General features: G+C 40.9%; 1 protein-coding gene across 7 annotated transcripts in view; it reads left to right on the top strand.

The window, feature by feature from the left end:
* Positions 1-203: 203 nt before the first annotated feature.
* Positions 204-22648, top strand: part of elavl2 (ELAV like neuron-specific RNA binding protein 2) — a 50817-nt gene continuing 28372 nt past the window's right edge. For 2 of the 7 annotated variants that reach the window (XM_020491732.2, XM_020491735.2), the window contains exons 1-2: positions 2300-2484; positions 18293-18383. In XM_020491732.2, the coding sequence (XP_020347321.1) occupies positions 18312-18383 (72 nt within the window). In that variant the 5' untranslated portion in view covers positions 2300-2484; positions 18293-18311. Of the gene's footprint in view, positions 564-2299; positions 2485-3344; positions 3431-18292; positions 18384-22648 lie in introns of those variants that run through there. The other 5 variants (XM_031832595.1, XM_020491733.2, XM_031832594.1 and 2 more) reach the window with 5 other exon arrangements.

Raw genomic sequence — 22648 nt, forward strand, 5'->3', positions numbered from 1 at the left:
GAAGACCGACGAGGACGCGTTATAGCCAATTACATTCAGGCACCGAGATTCATCACGGTAAACGGAGCTACTCCGGGTATACTTCCGCGTGCATGCGTGCTCGTGTGTGTAGGTTGAATGGATGAAACAACGAGAGCGGAGAGGTATAGCGTTGCTGTGATACGGCCCTATATATTTGCTGACAGGACTATCTTCCTTTTAAAGACAACCTCCTCCTTACATTGGTTTTCACTTAGTGATGTCGCGTATTTGTGTGGTGAACCTGTAAAGAGCAAGACAGGCAGAAGCCAGCTTTTTTAATGATTTGATTCATTTTATTTCTTCAGTTATTTTGATTTTATTTAATCCATTGGCTGAAAGGGACTCATTTCTGTATTTTGGTTAAATAAATATTTAATTTAATCATTTTATCTTGTTTATGTGTTGATTTCTGTTTCCAAGTTTGAACTAAGAGAAAGGCCGAATTCATCTTTTTATAGCCTATTTGCAAGTGTCTTCTTCATTCTCTATTTTTAAAGAGATTGTTTGGCTAAGGACGTCCGTAACTTTCATTTGTAGAAACGGTAAGACATTTATTCATTATTAGCCTATGTGAAATCGATATTTTGTGACTTCCAAGTTTTTTATAACAATATGATTGTAGGCTATTGTTTGATATCGTAGCCTGCACTCTCATCGCATGAGAACCATAGCCAAATGTTTCAGTTACATTTTTGTTGTGGTCTATTTTTTTTTTCCAGAGATTAATTGTGTAGAATTGCGATGCATAAATATGAATATCTCGATTAGATCAATCCATCTGCGCCTAGATTCTTTGCTACCCATGTCAAGCTACATTATGTGTGTCAGGTGAACGCGAATCTTTGGGTTTCGCATGTCTTATTGGTAACCAAGCCACGAGTGTGAATACTACAATATGGATTTGATAGGCTATAGGCAGCGCGTTGTCTTCAATGGTATTGGTTAAACTGGTTACATATTCTGTAGTCTTCTTTTCTATACAATGGGAGTGACACATGTACTGATAAGTAAGCCGGTCTCTGCACATGGATGGTTATTTAGCTTATTACCAGTTTACATGATTAGGGTCGCAATCTCAGACCCTATCCTACGTAACTAGGATAGGTTATGGTCTAAACTGCACGACAAAAAAAGTGCCATAGTTTTTTTGGGGGGGTCAACTATGGATTGGTGGTAGCCTTGCCTGCTTCATCGATTTAAAACTTGGTGCATTAATCTCTAAATACACTAATTGATAAATACAACTAAACACATGTCATTTATGCACTCACTCGTTTGACAATACGATTTGGATTGGCTATTTTAAACAGGCCCTGGAATTAATTGAAGAATCGATGATGTAGGTCTAAGGTGTGAAACATTTTGCTTGCGAATTCACGTGCGATTTGCATTTAAACCCAGACTACCTGAGACTAGCCTATGCACCACGAAGACCCACATTCAGGTGGATGTCTACCAAAGGAGGCTGCTGAGGGGAGGTTCACTCATAATGGTTGATTACGGAGATAATGGAATGGCATCAAAACACATGGAACCCATGTATTTCATATAATTCTACTCCAGCCATTACAACGAAGTGGTCCTCCACAATTAAGGTGCCACCATCTTCCTGTGATGTCTTTAAAAAAGGCTGTAAATCAGAGATGCAGTGGTGGGACTTTTCAAGGGCTCTATCCATTTTAAAAGCATAATTAAAAGTACCCCAATTCTTTCACCTGCACCCTGCTTTAAATGGGCAATCTGAGATTGATACATCAATTTTAACTTTTAAATTAATTATATAGCCATAGATTATTTAATATTGATACATTCCCCTTAAATCAACTGTGGTACCCCATCAGAACCCATAATACATTTGTTTACTATTGTTTGTAAACAAACACTATAACCTCAACATGGTTTAAACTATAATTTGAATTTCATGGAGGGTCAGTGTTTGTATCCATTGAATCTGTCTAAGAATTCCTCAGCTGTTAACCAAAACAGTGGCGGGAATGGGCTTTGTTTGCTATTGCAGATTGGCCCTTCAATTAGTCAAACAGAAGGAACTTCAAATTGAAAAAAAAAAAACACACAAAAAAACATGAGGGCAAAAAATAAACAATGCATTGCACTAGGCTACAGGGTCTTCATTTTGATTCATGAATATAAAAAAACCATGTTTTTCTTTTCCTGTCTGGAACCTTGACCTAGATGACCCATGGTCTGTGCACCTGATGCAAATTAAAATGTGCCTCCCTTCTATTTGGGCTGATTGACAAGTGGAATATTCCAAATCCTACAAATCCAAGTAAGATAACTCTGCTATTGGCTGCCTATCTTGTCGCTTTATTTAGGATGGTTACGTTCCCGCCACTGTCCAACCATTCCCGACCTTGCAAACTTTGGAGAAGGACCGGTCATTAGTTGCATGGACTTTCGTCAATTATACAAATTTTTGTAAAACTGTGTTTATTACCCAAGGTAAGAACTGTAAATAATATTTTACTGTATCCAACGAAGAAGCCAAACCGTAAAAACGACTAAAGAAAACGGCATGCTCTTTCAAATGCTAAAGCTTGCTAGCTAGTTTGGTTTGGTGTTCGTGAGCCAACCTTTTGCAGGGACATCTCAGCGTGCCTATCCACAGTATGTATTGGTTCACTTTCTAACGTCAGCCGGCTACAATTTGCACATGCATGATGTTTTTGCCCTTTTTTGTTGTTGTTAGTCAATGTTTTGTACTGGTCCAGGTAGCTAGTCCATTGTAGCCGACTAACGTTTAGAAAGTGAACCAATGTATGCCAGCTAACTAAATAGGTCACGTTAGCTGCCGTAGACAATATATTAACGACGTGGCCACACTAGCTAACCCGCTTACTGTTAGTCTAGTTAAACAAATTTCAGTCACGGGTTTAGTTACCTGGTCAACTTATTTGATAGGCAACGCAGTGCTATAATGTATGTTAGTGACCGGTCGGCTGAGGAACCTGGGTTGAAATAGTTGACTGTCTACTGCTTCGTTGAAGGCCATTTGAAACGGGCAGCGTGTTTTTAATTAGCCACGGGTCAATTGCTGGCTATGCAGTAACGTTATACCGGCATGCAGATTGTCATGCGGGTTCATGTCAAGATGTGTACCCACGAGTTGGCTTGTCTCACAGTCAATACATGTAATATTAGTACTTGTATCTAGTTTATATGCACAGACTCGAGATAACAAATCACGGGTGCATATTCACCCATAGCACACGATGTAGGAGACAATTGATTGGTAATGCAGCGCGAGGTCAGCACATTTGTTACTCGAGCAATTAACGCAGGTGGCAAAGATGAACTAATTGTAATGGCAGCTCTCGTCTCCCTGCATGCAGTGTGGCATTCCTCTCCGTGAAGCGGACACCTATTGAGGTATATTCCAGCTATTGAGGTAATTGCTGGTTCTGGTTGGTTCGAACTTCCAATCTTTTATAGCTAGCTATGGTATTAAAATATAACATTATGCATCCCACCCTCATGTTATTGTAAGGCCTGTGTTCCAGGTTGACGCCTCACATGGATGCTTTAATACAACGATAAGGCACGAGGGTGTGGTGGCTAATATACCATGGCATGACGCAACGCCTTACCGTTATTATAAACTGGTTACCAATGTAATTCTGAGCGTTACAAATACATTATTTGTCATACCCGTGGTATACGGTTTTGTTATACCACGGCTGTCAGCCAATCAGCATTCAGGGCTTGAACCACCCAGTTTATAATTAATCTTAAACGGCCTCCAATCAGAATACGCTTGAATAGAAATAGCACATGAAACTAACTGGGTTCAATGTCTAAACTTCTTAAAATCTAAGACGTGTTATTACTGTATTTATACATTAGTTCACTCATCTTGTTATACCATTTGTCCACACCTCTCATGAAAGTGGTGTACGGACACATGGGGAAACAACTTTTCATCTAGTGGTTTATAATTTTCTGTTAGATTCTGTTACTTATTGGTCTTCTTATAGTTCGACCAGTGAAATACTCAGTTGGCATCCCTAGGTGCTCACGGTTGTTATCTGACCTTGGGTACTGAACAAGCAGTGTCTGTCGATGCTTAAGCATTGTCTCAGGCGTTTTGTTTTCCAGTGAGTAGGCAGTCTGCAGTGAGTAATCAGTCAGAAGGTCATGAATAGATTACGAATCATCAAGGCAGCAACTGGAAACGTGGCCAGTGAATATTTACTAGGAGGCTGCTGACTCATGTGTCCTCTCTGGTCTTGTAGGGAGGGGTGGTGGGAGGGCGTGGTTCAGTGCTTCCCTCTTGTAGCTAGCTCAAGTCTCATCTCTTCTCCCTGAACAATATTGCCACACTAAGCCAGGGATTCCCAAACTCGGTTGTCAGACTCCAAGGGTTGCACTTAAATGTTTTTTTGTCCTAGCACTACACAGCTGATTCCTGTAATCAACTATTCAAGCTTTGATAATTTGAATCAAAATACAAAATGTGCACCCCCTTGGGGTCCTGAAGACTGAGTTTGTGGAAATGCTGGCTTAGGACAAAGTAGGGAAAAAAAATAGGTTTAAAATAATTCATTGGCAAGGTGGTAGTTGATAAATAGAAACTAGAATTTGCTTGCTATTTTTAAGTTGATGTTCGGGGAGCATAAATTGAGCTAGTTTCTTTTTTGAATCTTTCCTGCAAGTCTCTAAAAGTTTCTAAGAATTGCTGTTATTCATCGGCCTAAGATGCTGTTTGGGCAATTCCCTTCCTCATATCTCATGTTCCTTCCATGACTTCAACAGATACTGTGACATAAGAGGGGATTACGAGTGGTTGTCTTGCTGTTTTTTTTTGAGCCCAGACATTTTAGCCTTTTCTAAATAAAAGACTGCTGACAGAACGCTTAAAGCGCATGAGAGTGAGTGAACTTCCAAAGGCCATGTCAGTGTGCAGCCCTGTCAAGAGAAATGGGTTAGTTTACAGTGGTTGGTTCCAGCTGAATAATGTTACTCCCGAAAATTCGAAACAAGTTCCTGTTCAAAAATGGCCAATTTTTATGTGAACAATTTCAAAATGTGTGTGTTTTTTTTAAAAGGACGTGTGTTACAATCACCACTGGTCAAAACAAGAAAAGGTGCAAAAAAAAATAAATGTCCCAGCTCTATCTCCTTCTTTCTCTCTGCAGTGAAGGAAGGTTGAGTCCTGTGGTGTAGATGGTATGTGGAGCTCATGCCCTCGTGCTATATGTTGGCCACAAGGTGTCCCTCCCCACAGTGGGTGCAGGTCATTACCCAAGGCCAGCAGCCGCAGTGTCCTTGGACCTGTATCTGCGTCATGGTAGACCTCCCTCAACTCATGGCATGTGGTTGCCCCCCCCAAAATGAAGCAGATGCTGTTTAGCCGTGACTAAACTTCTCTGCCTTCTAATGCAGTGGTCAAGGCAGGTAGCAATAGCTTTATTTTTTTTCATCAATGTTTACATCACACACTCAAGTAGAACTCCTTGGTCTTACTTTTAAAAAAAAATTATTTTATATATATATATATATATCTATATATATATATAAAAAATATTACTTGCTTGTAAAATTATTTTGCTTATTAAGTAGAAGTTCTGCCCCTCCCCAAGTCTGATTCTCTACTTGAATTTAATTGTAGAGGACCTACACCTTCCAGACCCACCCCTGCCTCTAACCCACAATGCAATTTAATTATCCTAGAAATGTTTTAACTCCCCATTTATCAACGTCAAGTTGTTCTCTTGGCAAATATGAGTTTTATGTTAGGAAAGATGAACCAAAAAAACTAAATATACATACATACATACATACAGATTGGCCTGCACATAAGTGAGGCTTTACATTTTTTGGCCTCCTATATTTGTTTTGACAGCATTGGTATGACTTGAATGGCGTCTGGGAAGGTCCTATGAAGCTTAGTGCAATATGCTCTTAGTGCAATACCAATCATGCTCCGGACTGCAGGCCATTTCATAGCTATTTTCCCTGTACAGTCGGTGCCACTTCAGAAAACATAATTTTAAAGGAAATATTTTCTACGGGTAAAGTAGGTGTCTTTTTCTATCATACTAAACAAAAAGAAAATTGCATTTTACATATATATTTTTTTTTATACTGAGGTGAAGTTTATTATGAAATCGGTCAATTGAAGTAAATTCATCAGGCCTTAATCTACGCATTTCACATGAATGAGCAGGGGTGCAGCCCAGGCCCACCCACTGGGGAGCCAGGCCCAGCTAGTCAGAATGAGTACTTCCCCACAAAAGGGCTTTATTACAGACTGATATACTCAGTAAGCTGTCCGTGTGCCCCCCCCCCCGTAGGTGAAGCCAGATTTGGATGTCCTCGGCTGGCGTGGTTATACTTGGTCTAACGTTGTCAGGCAGTTTGGACATACTGCCAAATTCTCTAAAACATTGGTCGCGGCTTATGGTAGAGAAATTAACATTCTAAACTCTGGCAACAGCTCTGGTGTATGCCCCCTCAACTTAAGACATCTGTGGCGTTGTGACAACTGCACATTTTATTGGCCTTACATACACTTTACGTGTGTGTGTTGTATTTTCTTAGTCCTGTTTCTCAAAAGGTGCCATTTCTGTAACTATTGCAGTGCTGTAATAGCAAAAGTTGTGTGTGTGTGTGTGTGTGTGGCTTGGTTGTCTTAGCCAATTTGTGGTGGTAGAGTAGCTACTCTTGTGACGTGAACAAAAGAAATGTCAGGGCTCATTGTAAGTGATGAAGTGCTATGCATTAATGTTCAAGGACACACACACACACACACACACACACACACACACACTGAAAAGGGCCCTTTGGAACACCCTGACCTTATCAACACAAAACTATGATTCTCCCGTAGTCTAGTACGGCCTGTGCATCTGCATGCTCCTTCCATGAAGTGCTAACTGCAGTCCTAAGAGATCAATAGTGTCATTTTAGCTGAGAAACACTGAGGGGCTGGTTTTGCCGTCACTTTGAAGTGGGTGGCTGACTATCTAGTTAGCAGATGTTTGTTTCGCATCAGCATTGATTCAGAAACGTTCTTTCAGAAATATTGTATACTTAGAACATGGAACGCTGTTGAACTTGCTTAGTCCAGGCAAATTAGGCCCTTTAATCTACTTCCCCCAGAGTCTGATCTCGTGCATAACGGTTTTATGTATCTGCGTCCAGTATGAAGGACATTAGGTGGTTTCGCTAGTTAGCAATTGCGCTAACGCTAGTTAGCAGCTTCCTTCAAACTGCACACAGACAAATGATTTTTTTTTACCCATGAGTTCATCTGACTGAGGAAGTAAATAAAAGGTCTCGCTGCCAAAATCCTGAACTATCCCTTTAACTCACATACCCAAGTAGACTTACGTTATCAGTGTAAACTAATATTGCAAAACCTACTGCTAATATCTGCAACTCTGTACAATGCATTTGTACACTAACTAGATGCACTCACTGATGTCAGTCAGTGGTCATTGCAAAGCACTCACCAGAGAAACGTGATTAGGCTACTCTGTTTTTCACAATCTGAAAAACAGAAAATATTAATCCATTAAAGTTTTTTTTCTTCTGTTCACAGAAAATTGCCTTAATCTGCATTTGCTGTACCTAATCATATTTCTTAAAAAAAAAATCCTTGATTTGATGTGGCTTGTGTGGAAGGTGAGGTTCCTTTTTCCCACAGCATGCTCCGCTCTTAACTCTAAACTGCCTACTGTAGTGGAATTATCTGGCCCATACGCTACCAGGGTTTTCCACAAGTACATGGAGTAGCCAGCCAGGCGTCCCGATCCATGATCCACGATTTGATGAGCTTCAGATGTTTTCAATCACGAGACTCCCAGTTAGATAGCAAATGTTCCTTTTACCAAAAATATTATTTTTGTAGGGGAAATAGCTCCGTTTGTTCTTCAATTTCCAGGCAATTTCTCGTGAAGTCACGAAAACGGCGAAAAATATTCCAAATTAGCTCCATAATATCGTCAAACATGGCAAACATTGTTTATAATCAATCCTCAAGGTGTTTTTCAAATATCTATTCGATAATATATCCATCGGGACAATTAGTTTTTCAGTAGGACCGATTAGAGTAATGGCTAACTCTGTATTTTACACGAGAGTCACCCTGGGAGCATCAGATGACCACTTACGCAATGTAGCCGCCTACGGCTATTCTTCAACATAAATGCGTAAAACTACGTCACAATGCAACACCTTGGGGAATACGGAGAAAAAGTAATCTGGTTGATAAGCCCATTAATAGGGATGCATTGGAACGCAGCGCTTTCAAAACACGAGGCACTTCCGGTTTGGATTTTTCTCAGGTTTTCGACTGCAACATCAGTTCTGTTATACTCAGACAATATTTTTACAGTTTTGGAAACTTTAGTGTTTTCTATCCTAAGCTGTCAATTATATGCATATTCTAGCATCTTGTCCTGACAAAATATCCCGTTTACTACGGGAACGTTTTTTTTCTCCAAAAATGAAAATACTGCCCCCTAGTCAAGGTTAAAACAAATTGCGTAAATGGTCCAGCTATCTTGAAAAATTTAATTAATGTTTAAATTGAAAGGGTTTTCAGTCTTAAGCAGTGATCTAAAGTGACACAAATTGGTCGCATATGCAACTAGATATTGTGCTTTGTGACCAGGAGTTTTTTTTATTTTGGGCTGTGCGACTATGGGAAAGAGTCTCCCAGATGATGATTGTTGTAATGTGGATTCGCTGTAGTGTTGAGTGCCCTAGAGACGAGCAAATGCAGAGTCGTTAGTGTCTTGGTCGCTCCATTACTACAGTGGAGACGGCTTCCTTCTAGTTCAACCAGGTCAAAAGGTCTGACCTGTATTACAGAGCGCACATTTTTTTTTAAACTTCCTATAGCGGCTCACTGGGACTGCTTTTTACATAGTGGGCTGTTCTAAAACTACTCATGCGTCGATGTCGTTCACCATTTGTTTCCTCTTTGTTCAGTCGTGTTATCTCGTTGGCTAACTAGCTAAACCTGGTAACAGTATATCCATACATTTGGGGGCACAGCGAGAACTTGATGTTAAAGAGACAGTGTACAATTTTCTATGTAATGGCATCTCAACAGGAAATGGTGCTTTTACACAATGTAGCAACCTAATATTCCACAAATGGAATCTCAACGATGGGTATTCGTATGAACATTATGGCTCTTTATAATAAATACATGTATTTACAGGGTTACATATTAGTTTCTAGCCCACCACGTGCTTCAAAAGTATCCTTTATTGGGCCTATATGAATTGTAGTTATCTCAATCAATAAAAATAAATTCTACTTTGGTGTTCCTTACTTTGTTGGGAGTATCAGTGCCACGTCTATTTATTTAGAGCCCTGGTCTTATTATATATTTATGGTTTTATGTAGCCTAAATTTATTAAATTATCATTAGGTAGGGCTCTATAAAATCAGTTTTTGCACGATTCCATCTTGGGCTTTTCCCCAAATATATATATAAATATTTTTTTTGTCCACAATGTTCAAACCAGGAGACCATGTTGAAGGTCTGGGGAAAAATATGATGAATGTAGATTTATGGGTGTAGTTAACATTCATAATTCACATTTAGCGAGAGGCGGTTGTTGTTGTATAGCGAGTGTAGCGCACATTTAATGGTTGAGTTTACAAAGCAAGTACCCACTAGATTGAGTTTAAAATAATCATCGTCATTCTGGCAGGTAAGCGTAGGCTACTTTGTCGTTAACATTTTGAGAAGGTTAGCCTGTTTTCACTAGCGTCATCGCTAACGGCTACACAGAGGGAGACGAGAGCATCGCAGACGGCGACGTTTCTCATTGCCTCTTGAGAAAGTATGAATCATGGATGCATTCTGTTAATGCTTTATGATACACTTGGGCAAATTTAGTTAATTTTCAATCCATTTAGTTGGTTCCCTACTAAGAGAAATACTTCATAGAATATTTTTTTGAATCCTGTTTCAATGCCTTGATTCCGTAAGGGCCGTAATGGTCATATTTGGAATGAGGCTCTCCACTACCTATTGTTCCTGCAGTGATGATTTGCCATCTTCAAATGTTTTCATATAGTTTTTTAGCAGGTAATCGCCAACGAGTCTAGGACTACCAGTAGCATATGCAAATTTAAGGAGCTTAAGACTGTCAGCCAATCAACATTCGAGGCTCGAAACACCCAGTTTATAATATTATATATCCATCCACATTGCAGGATTTGAATGGCAAAAGGGGCGTAGGAGAGAGACTATCCAATCGGACACCTTTTAAAAAAAGGAGTCAACACTTGTCAATCAAAGCTCAGGACAACAATAGACTGCGCCACAACTCTGTGGCGGGCTGTATGAAACGTGCAAAGTAAAATGTGTCAACAATTGAGGCTAAGTGGGTTTAGATTCATCGGTACCACTTGCATTACATGGGATGTGCAAATTCACTAGCGTCATGCTTTCCCCCCCTCCTCCGTGTAAAGAAATTGTACTGCAACCAACCACAACACCCACAAATTGTCCCGGGGAGGCAGGACCGACTGCGTTTCCCTGTCATCGCTTGCTTCGACAGGCTCCTATCCTATAAACAGATCGCGAAAAGATTCACATCTCTCATTCTAGCTTGAGTTTAAAAAAAGTTTAATTTTAAACTTTTAAAATGAAAAGTAGCTAAGTTAATATGAAGTCGGGGGAAAAAAATATATAGTCTGACCACGTAAAGGCCGGCGTTAATGGAAAACACTGGGTTGCAACTCTAGTTAACGTTTTATTAATGAACTTTAACCTGTAAGTATTTGTTGGAACTAATGTTATTTCAGTAAATGCTTTTTACTTCATTGAATCAAAGGCGGTAATAAATCTTGCCACCTTTTACATGTTAGTAGCAGTTCATTGTAGTTGGTAATTCTGCAGTGGTAGAATTCTTTGTCATAAAAAAAAAAAAGCATCACGTGCACAATGAGCCTATTCTTAGGGGGAAAATTAAATCTGCATAACTGTTATTAGTCACCACCTACACGTGTGTGTGTGTGTGTGTGTGTGTGTGTGTACTAGACAAAAATATAAGCTCGACATCCCAAGTTTCATGAGCTGAAATTTTCCATACGCACAATTTTATAATTTCTCTCAAATGTTGTGCATATTCCTGTTAGTGAGCATTTTTCTCCTTTGCCAAGATAATGCATCCACCTGACAGGTGTGGCATATCAAGAAGCTGATTTTTAAACAGTCATTGCATAAGTACGCCTTGTGCTGGGGACAAAAGGCCACTCTAATGTGCAGTTTTGTCACACCACACAATGCCACAGATGTCATGTTTTGAGGGAGCGTACAAGTGGCATGTTGACTGCAGGAACGTTTCCAGAGAATTGAATAGACATTTATCTAAAATAAGCCGCCTCCAACATTGTTTTAGAGAATTTTGGCAGACCACTTGTATGGTGTCGTGTGGGAGAGTGGTTTGCTAATGTAAATGTTGTGAATAGATTGCCCAATGCTGGGGTATTGGTACACATTTAGCATTTTATCAATGGCAATTTGAATGTACAGAGACCCTGACCATATCCTGAGGCCCGTTGTCGTGTCATTTATCCACCGCCATCACCATGTTTCAGCATGATAATGCTCGGCCCCCATGTCGCAAGAATCTGCACACAATTCCTGGAAGCTGAAAATGTCCCAGTTCTTCTGTGCCCTGCAGACTCACAGAATATGTCACCCATTTGCGCATGTTTGGGATGCTCCGGCTCAATGTGTTCCAATATCATCAACTTGGCGTTGAAGAGGAGTGAGACGACATTCCACAATCAACTGCCTGATCAACTCTATGCGAAGGAGATGTGTTGCTCTGCATGAGGCAAATGGTCACATCAGATACTGACTAGTTTTCTGATCCACACCCCTACTTTGATTTTTTTTTTTTTTTTATAAAAAAAAAAGGCATCTGCGACCAACGGATGCATATCTGTGTTAGCCATGTGACATCCATAGGAGATTAAGGAATTTATTTAAATCGACTGATTTCCTTCTATCTTCACCTCAGTGAAGTCTTTTGAAATGGTAATATTTGTATAGTTTTATTCAGTGTATTTTAGTAAGGGGTAGAAATGGCGATACATTTTTTTTTACAGTAATGCTGTTGTGAAAGCAATCCGTTTGGAGCTAATCGAGAGTTCAGAGGGATTGCAGCATCCACAGGACGCCATTGTCCCACTGTCTCTATTGATTAACTGGCATGATTCATTCAGTAGAATGTCTTTCCCACTTACAAACACCCCAGCAAAGTGTCTTCTGAACCCTATTAATTAGCCTGGACACTGATCAATGAGACAACCTGCACCCCCCCCCCCCCCCCCCCCTTTGGCCCTCCAAGACCAGGCTTGAGTAGAGGTACGTAATCTGACTAACTGAAACGACATGTAACCTGGAGCCAGATTTCAGTAGTGCAACACTAACTTTGTATGAAAATATGACCGAGCCAGTATGTTTAGGCTCTAAAGGCAGCTGGTCATGAAATATTGACTAGTAAGAGTGACAAGAGGTAGACATCTTTTCACCTTATTTAAACGGACACATTAACTCTTTTTTTTTAAATGAAGCTTTCTCTACAGTCTTTGCCAGGTGTTGTTGCTTTTCATGATGTGCATAGTCCCCCCCACCCCCACCCCCCCTGTGTGAAAAGGGTTGTGGGATTCAAGAGAACCAGTAACTAAGCATGCTGCATTTTAATGAGTCTTTTTAAAGGGAGTCTGCTCACTGAGGTAAAATTGAGGTGGATGGGTTTAGCCTAGCACACTGGTTTTAAAAAAACAACTGCGTTTTTATTATTTTTATTATTATTATTATTATTATTATTATTATTATTATTATTTTTTAAGAACTGCTCAGCAAGGCCTCCAGGGGGACAAGATGCACCATGCTCAAATGCCAGGATGAGGCTGCTGGTTGGCTGCACATGCACAAAGCCTGTACTGGGACAGATTTTGAGGCAGAGCCTTGCCAAGTTCCATTTTCTAAGTGTTTATCTAAATGAAATATTCGTGCCTTGTAGCATTGTCTCCAGTGGGACAATGGCCAATGTTTGTACTTCTAATTAAAGGTGACGCTAAGAATGGGAGGTGACAAAGCAAGTCTTCCCTCAACATTTGGGTGTTTGGTGGCACCGTTGTCTGTTTTGGCCCAATTTGGAGAGACTAGGCTTTGTTTGTTGTTGGATTTGTTGAAGTAATGTTAACATTCTATTAGGGGAGAGCGAGTTGATATGTAAATGGACTTCATTCCCTTGTTCTCATCTGCCCTGACCTGTAAAAGGTTGACCGGTATGAAAGCATTATGGGGTTTTACCTTTCACCTGTTGCATTATTTTTACACATCAGGGTCCTGTATTCAGTGTGTCACAGAAGTGCTGAACTAGGATCAGGTTCTTATGATCTGAAAGGCTAATCTGATCCTAGACTGCTGTGACTACGGTGCCTGTTAAGATGTTGAGGACAGGGGGGGGGGTAGCGGCACCTTACTTTACAACCTGATTTTCTTGCTTTTCTCAGCTTTTCTCAGCTTAATGTATTTTTTTATTGATGGGATTTATTTCTTAACAAATCAGCCAGGTTTCAGTGGAGGCTGCTGAGAGGAGGATGGCTCATAATAATGGAATGGTATCAAACGCATGGAAACTGTGGTGGATGCATTTTGATTCCGCTCCAGCCATTACATTGGGGAGGAAGGGGAAGGTTCTCTTCTGCACTGTTCAACCAATCCAGTAAATGTGGAGGAGTTTGTTGTTGGACTCTGCAGAGGCTACAGCAAGAGTGAAGGCAGTTTTCTGTCAACCTAGGAGATGAGATGGAGCTCTTGTGAAGTTTCAAATGAGTGGATTTGGCTATTTCAGCCGCACCCGTTGCTGACGGGTGTATTAAAATCAAGCACACAGCCATGCCCTCTCCGAAGAGAAACATTTGGCTGTAGAATGGCCTTAGTGAAGAGCTCAGACTTTTTTCAATGTGGCACCGTCATAGGATGCCACCTTTACAACAAGGCAGTTTGCCAAATGTCTCCCCCCCTTGCTAGAGCGTCCTTGGTCGACCATAAGTGCTGTTATTGTGAAGTAGAAATGTGTAGGAGCAACAACGGCTCAGCCACAAAGTGGTAGGCCACACAAGCTCACGGAATGGGACCGCTGAAGTGTTTGGCGCGTAAAAATTCTGTCCTCAGTTGGAACACTCACTACCGAGTTGTGTCCAGACGCAGTTTGGAACGTCAGCACAATAAATGTTTGTTGGGGGCTTCATGCATTGGGTTTCCATGGCTGAGCAGCCGCATACAAGACCAAGATCACCATGTGCAATGCAAAGCGTCGACTGGAGTGGTGTGACGCTCGCTGCCATTGGACTTTGGGACAGTGGAATCTGGGTTTGGCTGATGCAAGAAGAACACTACCTGCCCCAATGCATAGTGGCAACTGGAAAGTTTGGTGGCAGATGAATAATGGTTTGAGCCGAGCCCATAAGTTCCAGTGACTGGGAAACCTTAACGCAACAGCATGCATACAATGACATTATAGACGATTCTGTGCTTCCAACTTTGTGGCAACAGTTTTTGGTAAGTCCCTTTCCTGTTTCAGCATGACATTGCCCACCGTGCGCAAAGTGTGGTCCGTACAGGAATGGTTTGTCGATTTGGTGTGGAAGAATTTGACTGGCCTGCACAGAGCCCTGACCGAAACCTCAACGAACACCTTTGGGCAGAATTGGACCGCCGACCTCAGGCTAGGCCTAATCGCCCAACATCAGTGCTCGACCTCATGAATGGAAGCAAGTCCCTGCAGCAATGTTCCAGAATCTAGTGCAAAGCCTTCTCCACTCTTCAGGGGCTGTTATAGCAGCAAAGGGGGGACCAACTCCATATTTATACCCGTGATTTTGTAATGAGCCGTTCGATGGGATGTTCCACACACACTACATGGCCAAAAGTGTTTTCAGTAAACAAGCCAGTTCTGACAGTCAACCTTTTTTTAAACAAAACAACAACAAAAAATATATTCTAATGACTCAATGGATTATTAACCTTGAGGTGAAGTGTAGGCCCTACATTGATATTTGGTTTGGAGATGAAAATGAAATGAATCCATTGTTTTGATCATCTGAAGGGCTGTCATTTAATGATAAAAGCCACACCAGTCAGATGAAGGGCTGTTCAAGCACGACTAAGAGCAGAAAAGCCAGAGTACCCACCATGTTGGAAATAATTGTAGTCCCGCCATGTTCAGCCTAACTGATCTCATTATGGTGTGTCCTTGTGACTGCCACTACTGTTGTAAAGCGCTGTGTAATTCTGTGCGGTCAGCTGTAGAGCCCTAGTTTAGTTACAGCATTGACCTTGGTAGAGGGGACATTACTACCTAAAAGCCTGTTGATGTTGCCTCACTGTAGAAGTTTGGCATACTCTGTTGGTTTTAGGTTGACTGTCCTGGTTGCTGGCTTTGGCTTTTTTTTTTGACTGCCTGAAACATAAATCTAGGGAAAACATGCGTTGTGATAATACTCTAAATATTCATTTAGAAATGCTGCCGTCTAACAACTTAGCCTTCAACCTGTTGTTTGACTATAGCTATCGAATAAGAACACGCTAGCTTGATTTTTGTCTCATCAAAATTCAATAATTTGTAATCTTCCTCGAACACTTGTAGCCAATGGGTAAATACAGAAAGGTTAGTTTCAATTGAGATGTGTTAAGGTACATCATGTGGGTGATGATGTACAGCGCTAAGAGTCATGGGTAAAACTGAAGGTGTTTTACTCTTTTTCAGCTTTGTCCGGCTAAGTAAACATAAGTGACTATTGGAATTCACGGGGAGACGATAAACCATTTGATTTAAAGTGTATTTGTTTCAAAACAATTCAAAGCAAGTCGGTTGTCTTTTCATAGTTCAATGTCGGTCTGTTGCCAGTGGCAACATTGCTTCTGGATTGCATTTTTGTGCATATATTTGAGTGGGCTGCAGATTCTCGTGTCTATTAAACTACCCAGAGTATCGATCCATTTTGCAGTTGTGACATCAAGAGCTCAAACAGTCCTGTTCCTACCAATAAAGTATAGATTTTTAAAATGCAACACAGGGGCTTAGTCTTGTGTTCATATTTACAGAAATGCATACATCAATTGACTTGTCATTATCCCAAACATCATATTGACATGTAATTGTAAATTAGAACGCGCTGGACATCAGGGCTCAGACATAACTGTAACATATTAGGATTTTGACGGTGTTTCTGCATTGGTTTTATTAGTCGCAAAGGTAGTGACTTCACGATAAGAGCCCATGTGTGTTGATTGCATGTTTGCACTAAACTGAGTAGCACTTGATACATGTACATTGAGCAAAAATATAAACGCAACATGTAATGGGTTTGGTTTCATGAGCTGAAATAAAAGATCCCAGAAATGTTCCAGACAAACGAGAAGCTTTTTTTCTCCCCTAAAAAAATGTGACATTTGTTTATCGCTGCCAAGGTAATTCATCCACCTGACAGCTGTGGCATATCAAGAATCTGCTTAAACGGCATCATCAATACACAGGGGGGGGGACCTTGTCCTCGGGACAATAAAAGGGCACTAAAATGTGCAGTTTTGTTACAACGCAATGCCACAGATGTCTCAAGTTTTGAGGGCGCATACAATTGGCATGCTGACTACAAGAATGTCCACCGTTGAATGTTCATTTCTCTACCATAAGCTGCCTCCAATGTCATTTTAGAGAATTTGGCAGTACCTTCAACCGGCCTCACAATCGCATACCCACGTATGGCATCGTGTGGGTGAGCAGTTTGCTGATGTCGACATTGTGGGGAAAAAATGCCCCATGGTGGGGTTATGGTATTGGGGCATACATAAGCTAGACAATGAACACAATTGCATTTTATCGATGGCAATTTGAATGCACAAAGATACCTTGAGATCCTGAATCTGCCGCCATCACCTCATGTTTCAGCATGGCCAAGGTCGAACTCCTCTACAACATTCCGGGAAGCTGAAAATGTCTTCTTCCATGGCTTGCCCACGACGGCGTTTCTCCAGTTCCCTCCAATATCCAGCAAAATTCGCACTGCCATTGAGGAGGGGGACAACATTCCACAGGACACAATAAACAGCCTGATCCAACTCTATGCGACAGAAGTGTGACGCAGCATGAGATATGGTCACACTAGATACTGTCTGGTTTTCTGATCCAGCTGACCCCTACCTTTTTTTTTAAGGTACCTGACCAACCTATACATATCTGTATTCCCAGTCATGTGACATCCCATAGATTGGGGCCTAATTTAATACATTTTAATTGACCTATAATTTTTTTTTCATTCTATGAACTGTAACAGCCTTTGAAATGTTTGCCTACATTTTTTTTGGGGGGGGGGGGGGGGGGGGGTTGTCAGTGATTTAACACTTCCACTGCTTTGAGAGAGGTTACCTTTTTCCAAGTCATGCTTAGCTTTTTTTTCTGGTTACATTTATGGCAGTTAAAGATTTCGTTTTCTTTTCTTTCTTTTTTTTTTTAACTAGGTGATATTTCCGTTTTGACTACAGCTTTAAAAAAATATATATTTATATGAAAATATATATAAAAAATAATCAAAGTGGATACGTTTCGCCACAGTCGGAAGTCTGAGGAAGGTCCAGTTCACCCACAACAAAGCATGACAGATCTCCCTCTGGAGACGATGGTATTAAAAAAAATATATAAAAAAATATAATATATATTATATATCAAACGTATCCACTTTGATTATTTTTGATGTAGCAAAGCTTAGATTTACCTGACTTGTTGTGGTTATAACCTGGCTTAGGGTTAACAAAGACCTGACTGTAGCTCAATGTGTCTCATGTGATCAAGCAAATTGTAATTTTGAATGACATCAGATTGGGGGGGGCGGGGGGGTGCTTTGTGAGCTACTTGATCATTGGTTAGTGAATGTCAGTATAATAAAAAGCAGTGGCGCTGTATCGGGCGAGCTTCAGATGTAAGCTGTACTGTGCAACTCTATGGGTTTTTACCTCTGACGCATCCCATCCATTCAACTAATTATCATTACTCATGCTTGTTCCTGTTTTGCGTGGCCTGATTTTTTTCTTTCTTTCTTGATTCTAACTCCCTACAGATATTTCCTCCCCGTTTTCATTTCTGCTCCTTCCTAAAGATGACTTACTTATTATGACCTCCCCTCTCCCAACAATGAAGTGATTCCCCCCCTTTTTGTTCCGTTGAATCTAACATGCAGTGCTTCTTGTGTCCCATATTTGCAGACGGCAACTCCAAACTAACATGGCAGTCAGACTGTGCGACGTGGCTTCTCTGCTTAGAAGTGGTTCGTGGGCGACAGAGCCTTGGACTGGGGTTGGTTGCACTTCATCTTCAATTCATTTGGGCCAATTTTTTTAACTATAAAAAAAAAAAATGCTCATCGTGTCAGGCCATACCAAGGACTGACTAGCTCTCACCAATTTTGCCAGAAATGTATTTTGTGTTCAATATTAGGCAAATTTACGGTTGCTTTTCCACTTTGGTTACGAGAAATTTGTGGTAGTCTGTCCATTTGGTATGGTCTAAAACGGTCACTTTGATAATGACTGAATGTATGCACTTAAAGTAGTATAGCATTTGAAATACTTGTAGGGAGATGTAGTTTTTTTTGTAGAAGTATGACATCCTATCCCCTTGCACTTTTTTGTTGTTTTTGTAGTCCCAGTATTTTCACAGTTGTGTAGTCTAGCAACTGTGTTTGTATTCACAACACTGACTTGAATAATGGAGATGACCTACTGATTTTCACGGTCCGTTAGGGCTGGGAATGGCCAGGGACGTCACGATACTTAGGTGGCGATAGGATATATTTTGCGATTTTCTTTATATATTGCGATTTGATGTTACAAACATATCGCTCACTAGGTCTGCTGCAGACACGTCATTTTGATCCGTCATGGAAATAAATGCTGAGGAAATGATGGCTCACTATTTACAAAGATGGAGAACAAGCTACAGGATGAAAAATACCTGAGATTTGGCGAAGTTACTGCCAACTAGCGCTGGCTAACGCAACCTAGCAAAAAATAAATCAATCCTTGGAGTCAAAGTAGCGATATTTCGGCCAAAATAATATTGTGGTATGCCCCCCTTTTGAATAGTGCCCCATTTTCTATCAGAAAACAGAAGTTCACATACAATTTAGGTTGGAGTCATGAAAAAAAAAAAATCACCCACTCCACAAATTTCTGGTTAACAAACTATAGTTTTGGCAAGTCGGTTAGGATATTTTCCCAACAATTGTTTACAGACCGATTTTTAAATTCACAATTCCAGTGGGTCAGAAGTTTACATACGTTGACTGTGCCTTTTTAAACAGCTTGGAAAATTCCAGAAAATGTCATGGCTTCTGATAGGCTAATTGACATAATTTGAGTCGATTGAAGGTGTACCTGTGGATGTATTTCAAGGCCTACATCTTCACACGGTCCTTGGCTGTTATTCTGGGATTGATTTGCACCTTACGCACCAGGGTGTGTTCATCTCTAGGAGACAGAACGCGTCTCCTTCCTGACCGGTATGATGGCTGCGTGGTCCCATGGTGTTTATACTTGCATACTATTGTTTGTACTGATGAACGTGGTTCCTTCAGGCGTTTGGAAATTGCTCCCAAGGATGAACCAGCCTTGTGGAGGTCTTCAATTATTTTTCTGAATGATATTTTTTTATCTTTCCCATGATGTCAAGCAAAGAGGCACTAAGTTTAAAGGTAGGTCTTGAAATAGGTACAGGTACACCTCCAATTGACTCAAATTATGTCAATTAGCCTATCAGAAGCTTCTAAAGCCATGACATAATTTTCCCAAGCTGTTTAAAAGGCACAGTCAACTTAATGTATGAACTTCTGACCCACTGTAATTGTGATACAGTGAAATAATCTGTCTTAACATTTTTTGGGAAAAATTGTCATGCACAAAGTAATGTCCTAACCAACTTGCCGAAACGTATAGTTTGTTAACCAGAAATTTGTGGAGTGGTTACGTTAACTCGTTAATGTAATCCTCCGACTTCAACTGTATGTATACACACAGTGCGTTCTTACGTTACAACCTTATTCTAAAGTGGATGAAATATTTTTTCCCCCTTCAATCCACACACTAACCCATAATGACAAAGCGATAACAGGTTTTTAAAGTTTTTGCACATTTTAATGAAAAATAAACACCTTTTTTTTATTTACATAAGTATTAAGACCCTTTGCTATGAGACTTGAAATTGACCTCTGATGCATCCTGTTTTCATTGATCAACCTTGATGTTTCTACAACTTTGAGTCCACCTGTGGTACATTCAATTGTTTTGGACATGATTTGGAAGGTCCCACAGTTGACCGTGCATGTCAGTGCAAAAAAACAAGCCATGAGGTAATAGAAATTGTCCGTAGAGCTCAGACAGGATTGTGTCGCAGTACAGATCTTGGGAAGGGTACCAAAAAATGTCTGCAGCATTTGAAGGTTCCCAAGAACACAGTGGCCTCCATTCTTAAATGCGCAAGGGAAGTAGGGCCTTGGTCAGGGAATTGACCAAAAAACTATAGTCTCTCTGACAGTTCTTCTGTGGAGATGGGAGAACCTTCCAGAAGGAAAACCATCTCTGCAACTCTCTACTAATCAGGCCTTTATGGTAGTGACCAAATGGAAGCCACTCCTCAGTAAACAGCACATGACAGCCCGCTTGAAGTTTGCCAAAAGGCACCTTAAATAAAACACTTTAATATATATATACATAAGAACAAATTCTTATTTACAATGACGGCCTCATCCTGCCTAACCTGCCTCTTATGCGCCACCCTATGGGACTCCCAATCACGGCCGGTTGTGATACCCTATTTCAAATCCAGGCTGTCTGTAGTGATGCCTCTAGCCCTGAGATGCAGTGCCTTAGACCGCTGCGCCACCCGGGAGCCCTAAAGGACTGTCGGACCATGAGAAACAAGATTCTCTGGTCTGATGAAACCAAGTTGGAACTAATTGGCCTGAATGCCAAGTGTCACATCTGGAAGAAACCAGGCACCGCACATCACCTGGCCAAAACCATCCGTACCGTGAAGCATGGTGGCAGCATCATGCTGTGGGGATGGTTTTCAGCTGCAGGGACTGGGAGACTTGTCAGGATAGTGGGAAAGATGAACAGCGCAAAGTACAGAGGTCTTTTAAAACCTGCTCCAGGGTGCTCTGGACCACCGACGGGGCGAAGGTTCACAACGACCCTAAGCACCCAGCCAAGACAACACAGGAGTGGGTAGTCTCTGAATGTCCCAGAGTGGCCCAGCCAGAGGCCGGATTTGAACCCGACCAAATGTCTCTTGAGACCTGAAAAATAGCTGTGCAGTGACGCTCCTCATCCAACCTGGCAGAGTTTGAGAGAATCTGCAGAGAAGAATGGGAGAAACTCCCCAAATACAGGTATACCAAGTTTGTAGCGTCATACCTGGTAAGACTCAAGGCTGCAAAAGGTGCTTCAACAAAGTACTGAGTATTTTGTATAGATTAAAAAAATTATGTATAGAAATTTGCAAAACATTCTTAGCCTGTGTTTGGTGTGTCATTATTGTTTGTGTGTAGATTGAGGGGAAAACTATTTAATCTGTTTTTAAAATAAGGCTGTAACCTAACGATGTTGAAAAAGTCAAGGGGTCTGAATACTTTCCGTATGCAGTGTTTGTATGCATACATACTGAACAAAAAATATAAATGCAACAATTTCAAGTTATAGTTTCTATACATAAATTTGTCAATTTTAAATTTCATTAAGCCCTAATCTATGGATTTCACAACTGTGCATGGGTGCAGCCACTGGGACACCAGTGGCCTTTTAGTGACCTTTTGTCTCCAGCACAGGGTGCACCAGTGCAATGATCATGCTGTTTAATCAGCTTCTTGATAGGTGTGGCATATCAGGTGGATGGTTTATCTTGGCAAAAGAGAAATACTCACACACAAATGCAAACACACATTTATGCACAAAATTTGAGATAAATAATATTTTTGTGTATGGAACATTTTATAGTATCTTTCAGCTAATAAAACATAGGACCAACACTTTACATGTTGCGTTTATTCTTGGTGTGCGTGTATCTATATATCCATCTCTACATGACCAAAAATATGTGGACACCTGCTCGTTGAACATCTCATTCCAAAATCACGAGCATTAATATGGAGTTAGTCCCCCCACGTTGCTGCTGTAACAGCCTCCACTCTTCTGAGTAGGCTTTCCACTAGATGTTGGAATACTGCTGCGGGGACTTGCTTCCATTTACCCACAAGAATTAGTGAGGTCGGGCACTGATGTTGGGAGATTAGGCATGGCTCGCAGTCTGCTTTCCAATTCATCCCAGTGGTGTTCCATGGGGTTGAGGTCAGGGCTCTGCAGGCCAGTCAAGTTCTTCCACACCGATCTCGACAAACCATCTAGTATGTCACTTTTGGGGTGGCAGGTAGCGTAGTGGTTAATGTTGGGCCAGTAAATGAATCCCCGAGCTGACAAGATTAAAATCTGTCGTTCTGCGCCTGAACAAGGTAGTTAACCCACTGTTTATGCTGTCGTTAGGATTTTCCTTCACTGGAACTAAGGGGC

Source organism: Oncorhynchus kisutch, linkage group LG9 (genome assembly GCF_002021735.2).
Source record: "Oncorhynchus kisutch isolate 150728-3 linkage group LG9, Okis_V2, whole genome shotgun sequence".
In the NCBI taxonomy this organism is placed as follows: Eukaryota; Metazoa; Chordata; class Actinopteri; order Salmoniformes; family Salmonidae; genus Oncorhynchus; species Oncorhynchus kisutch.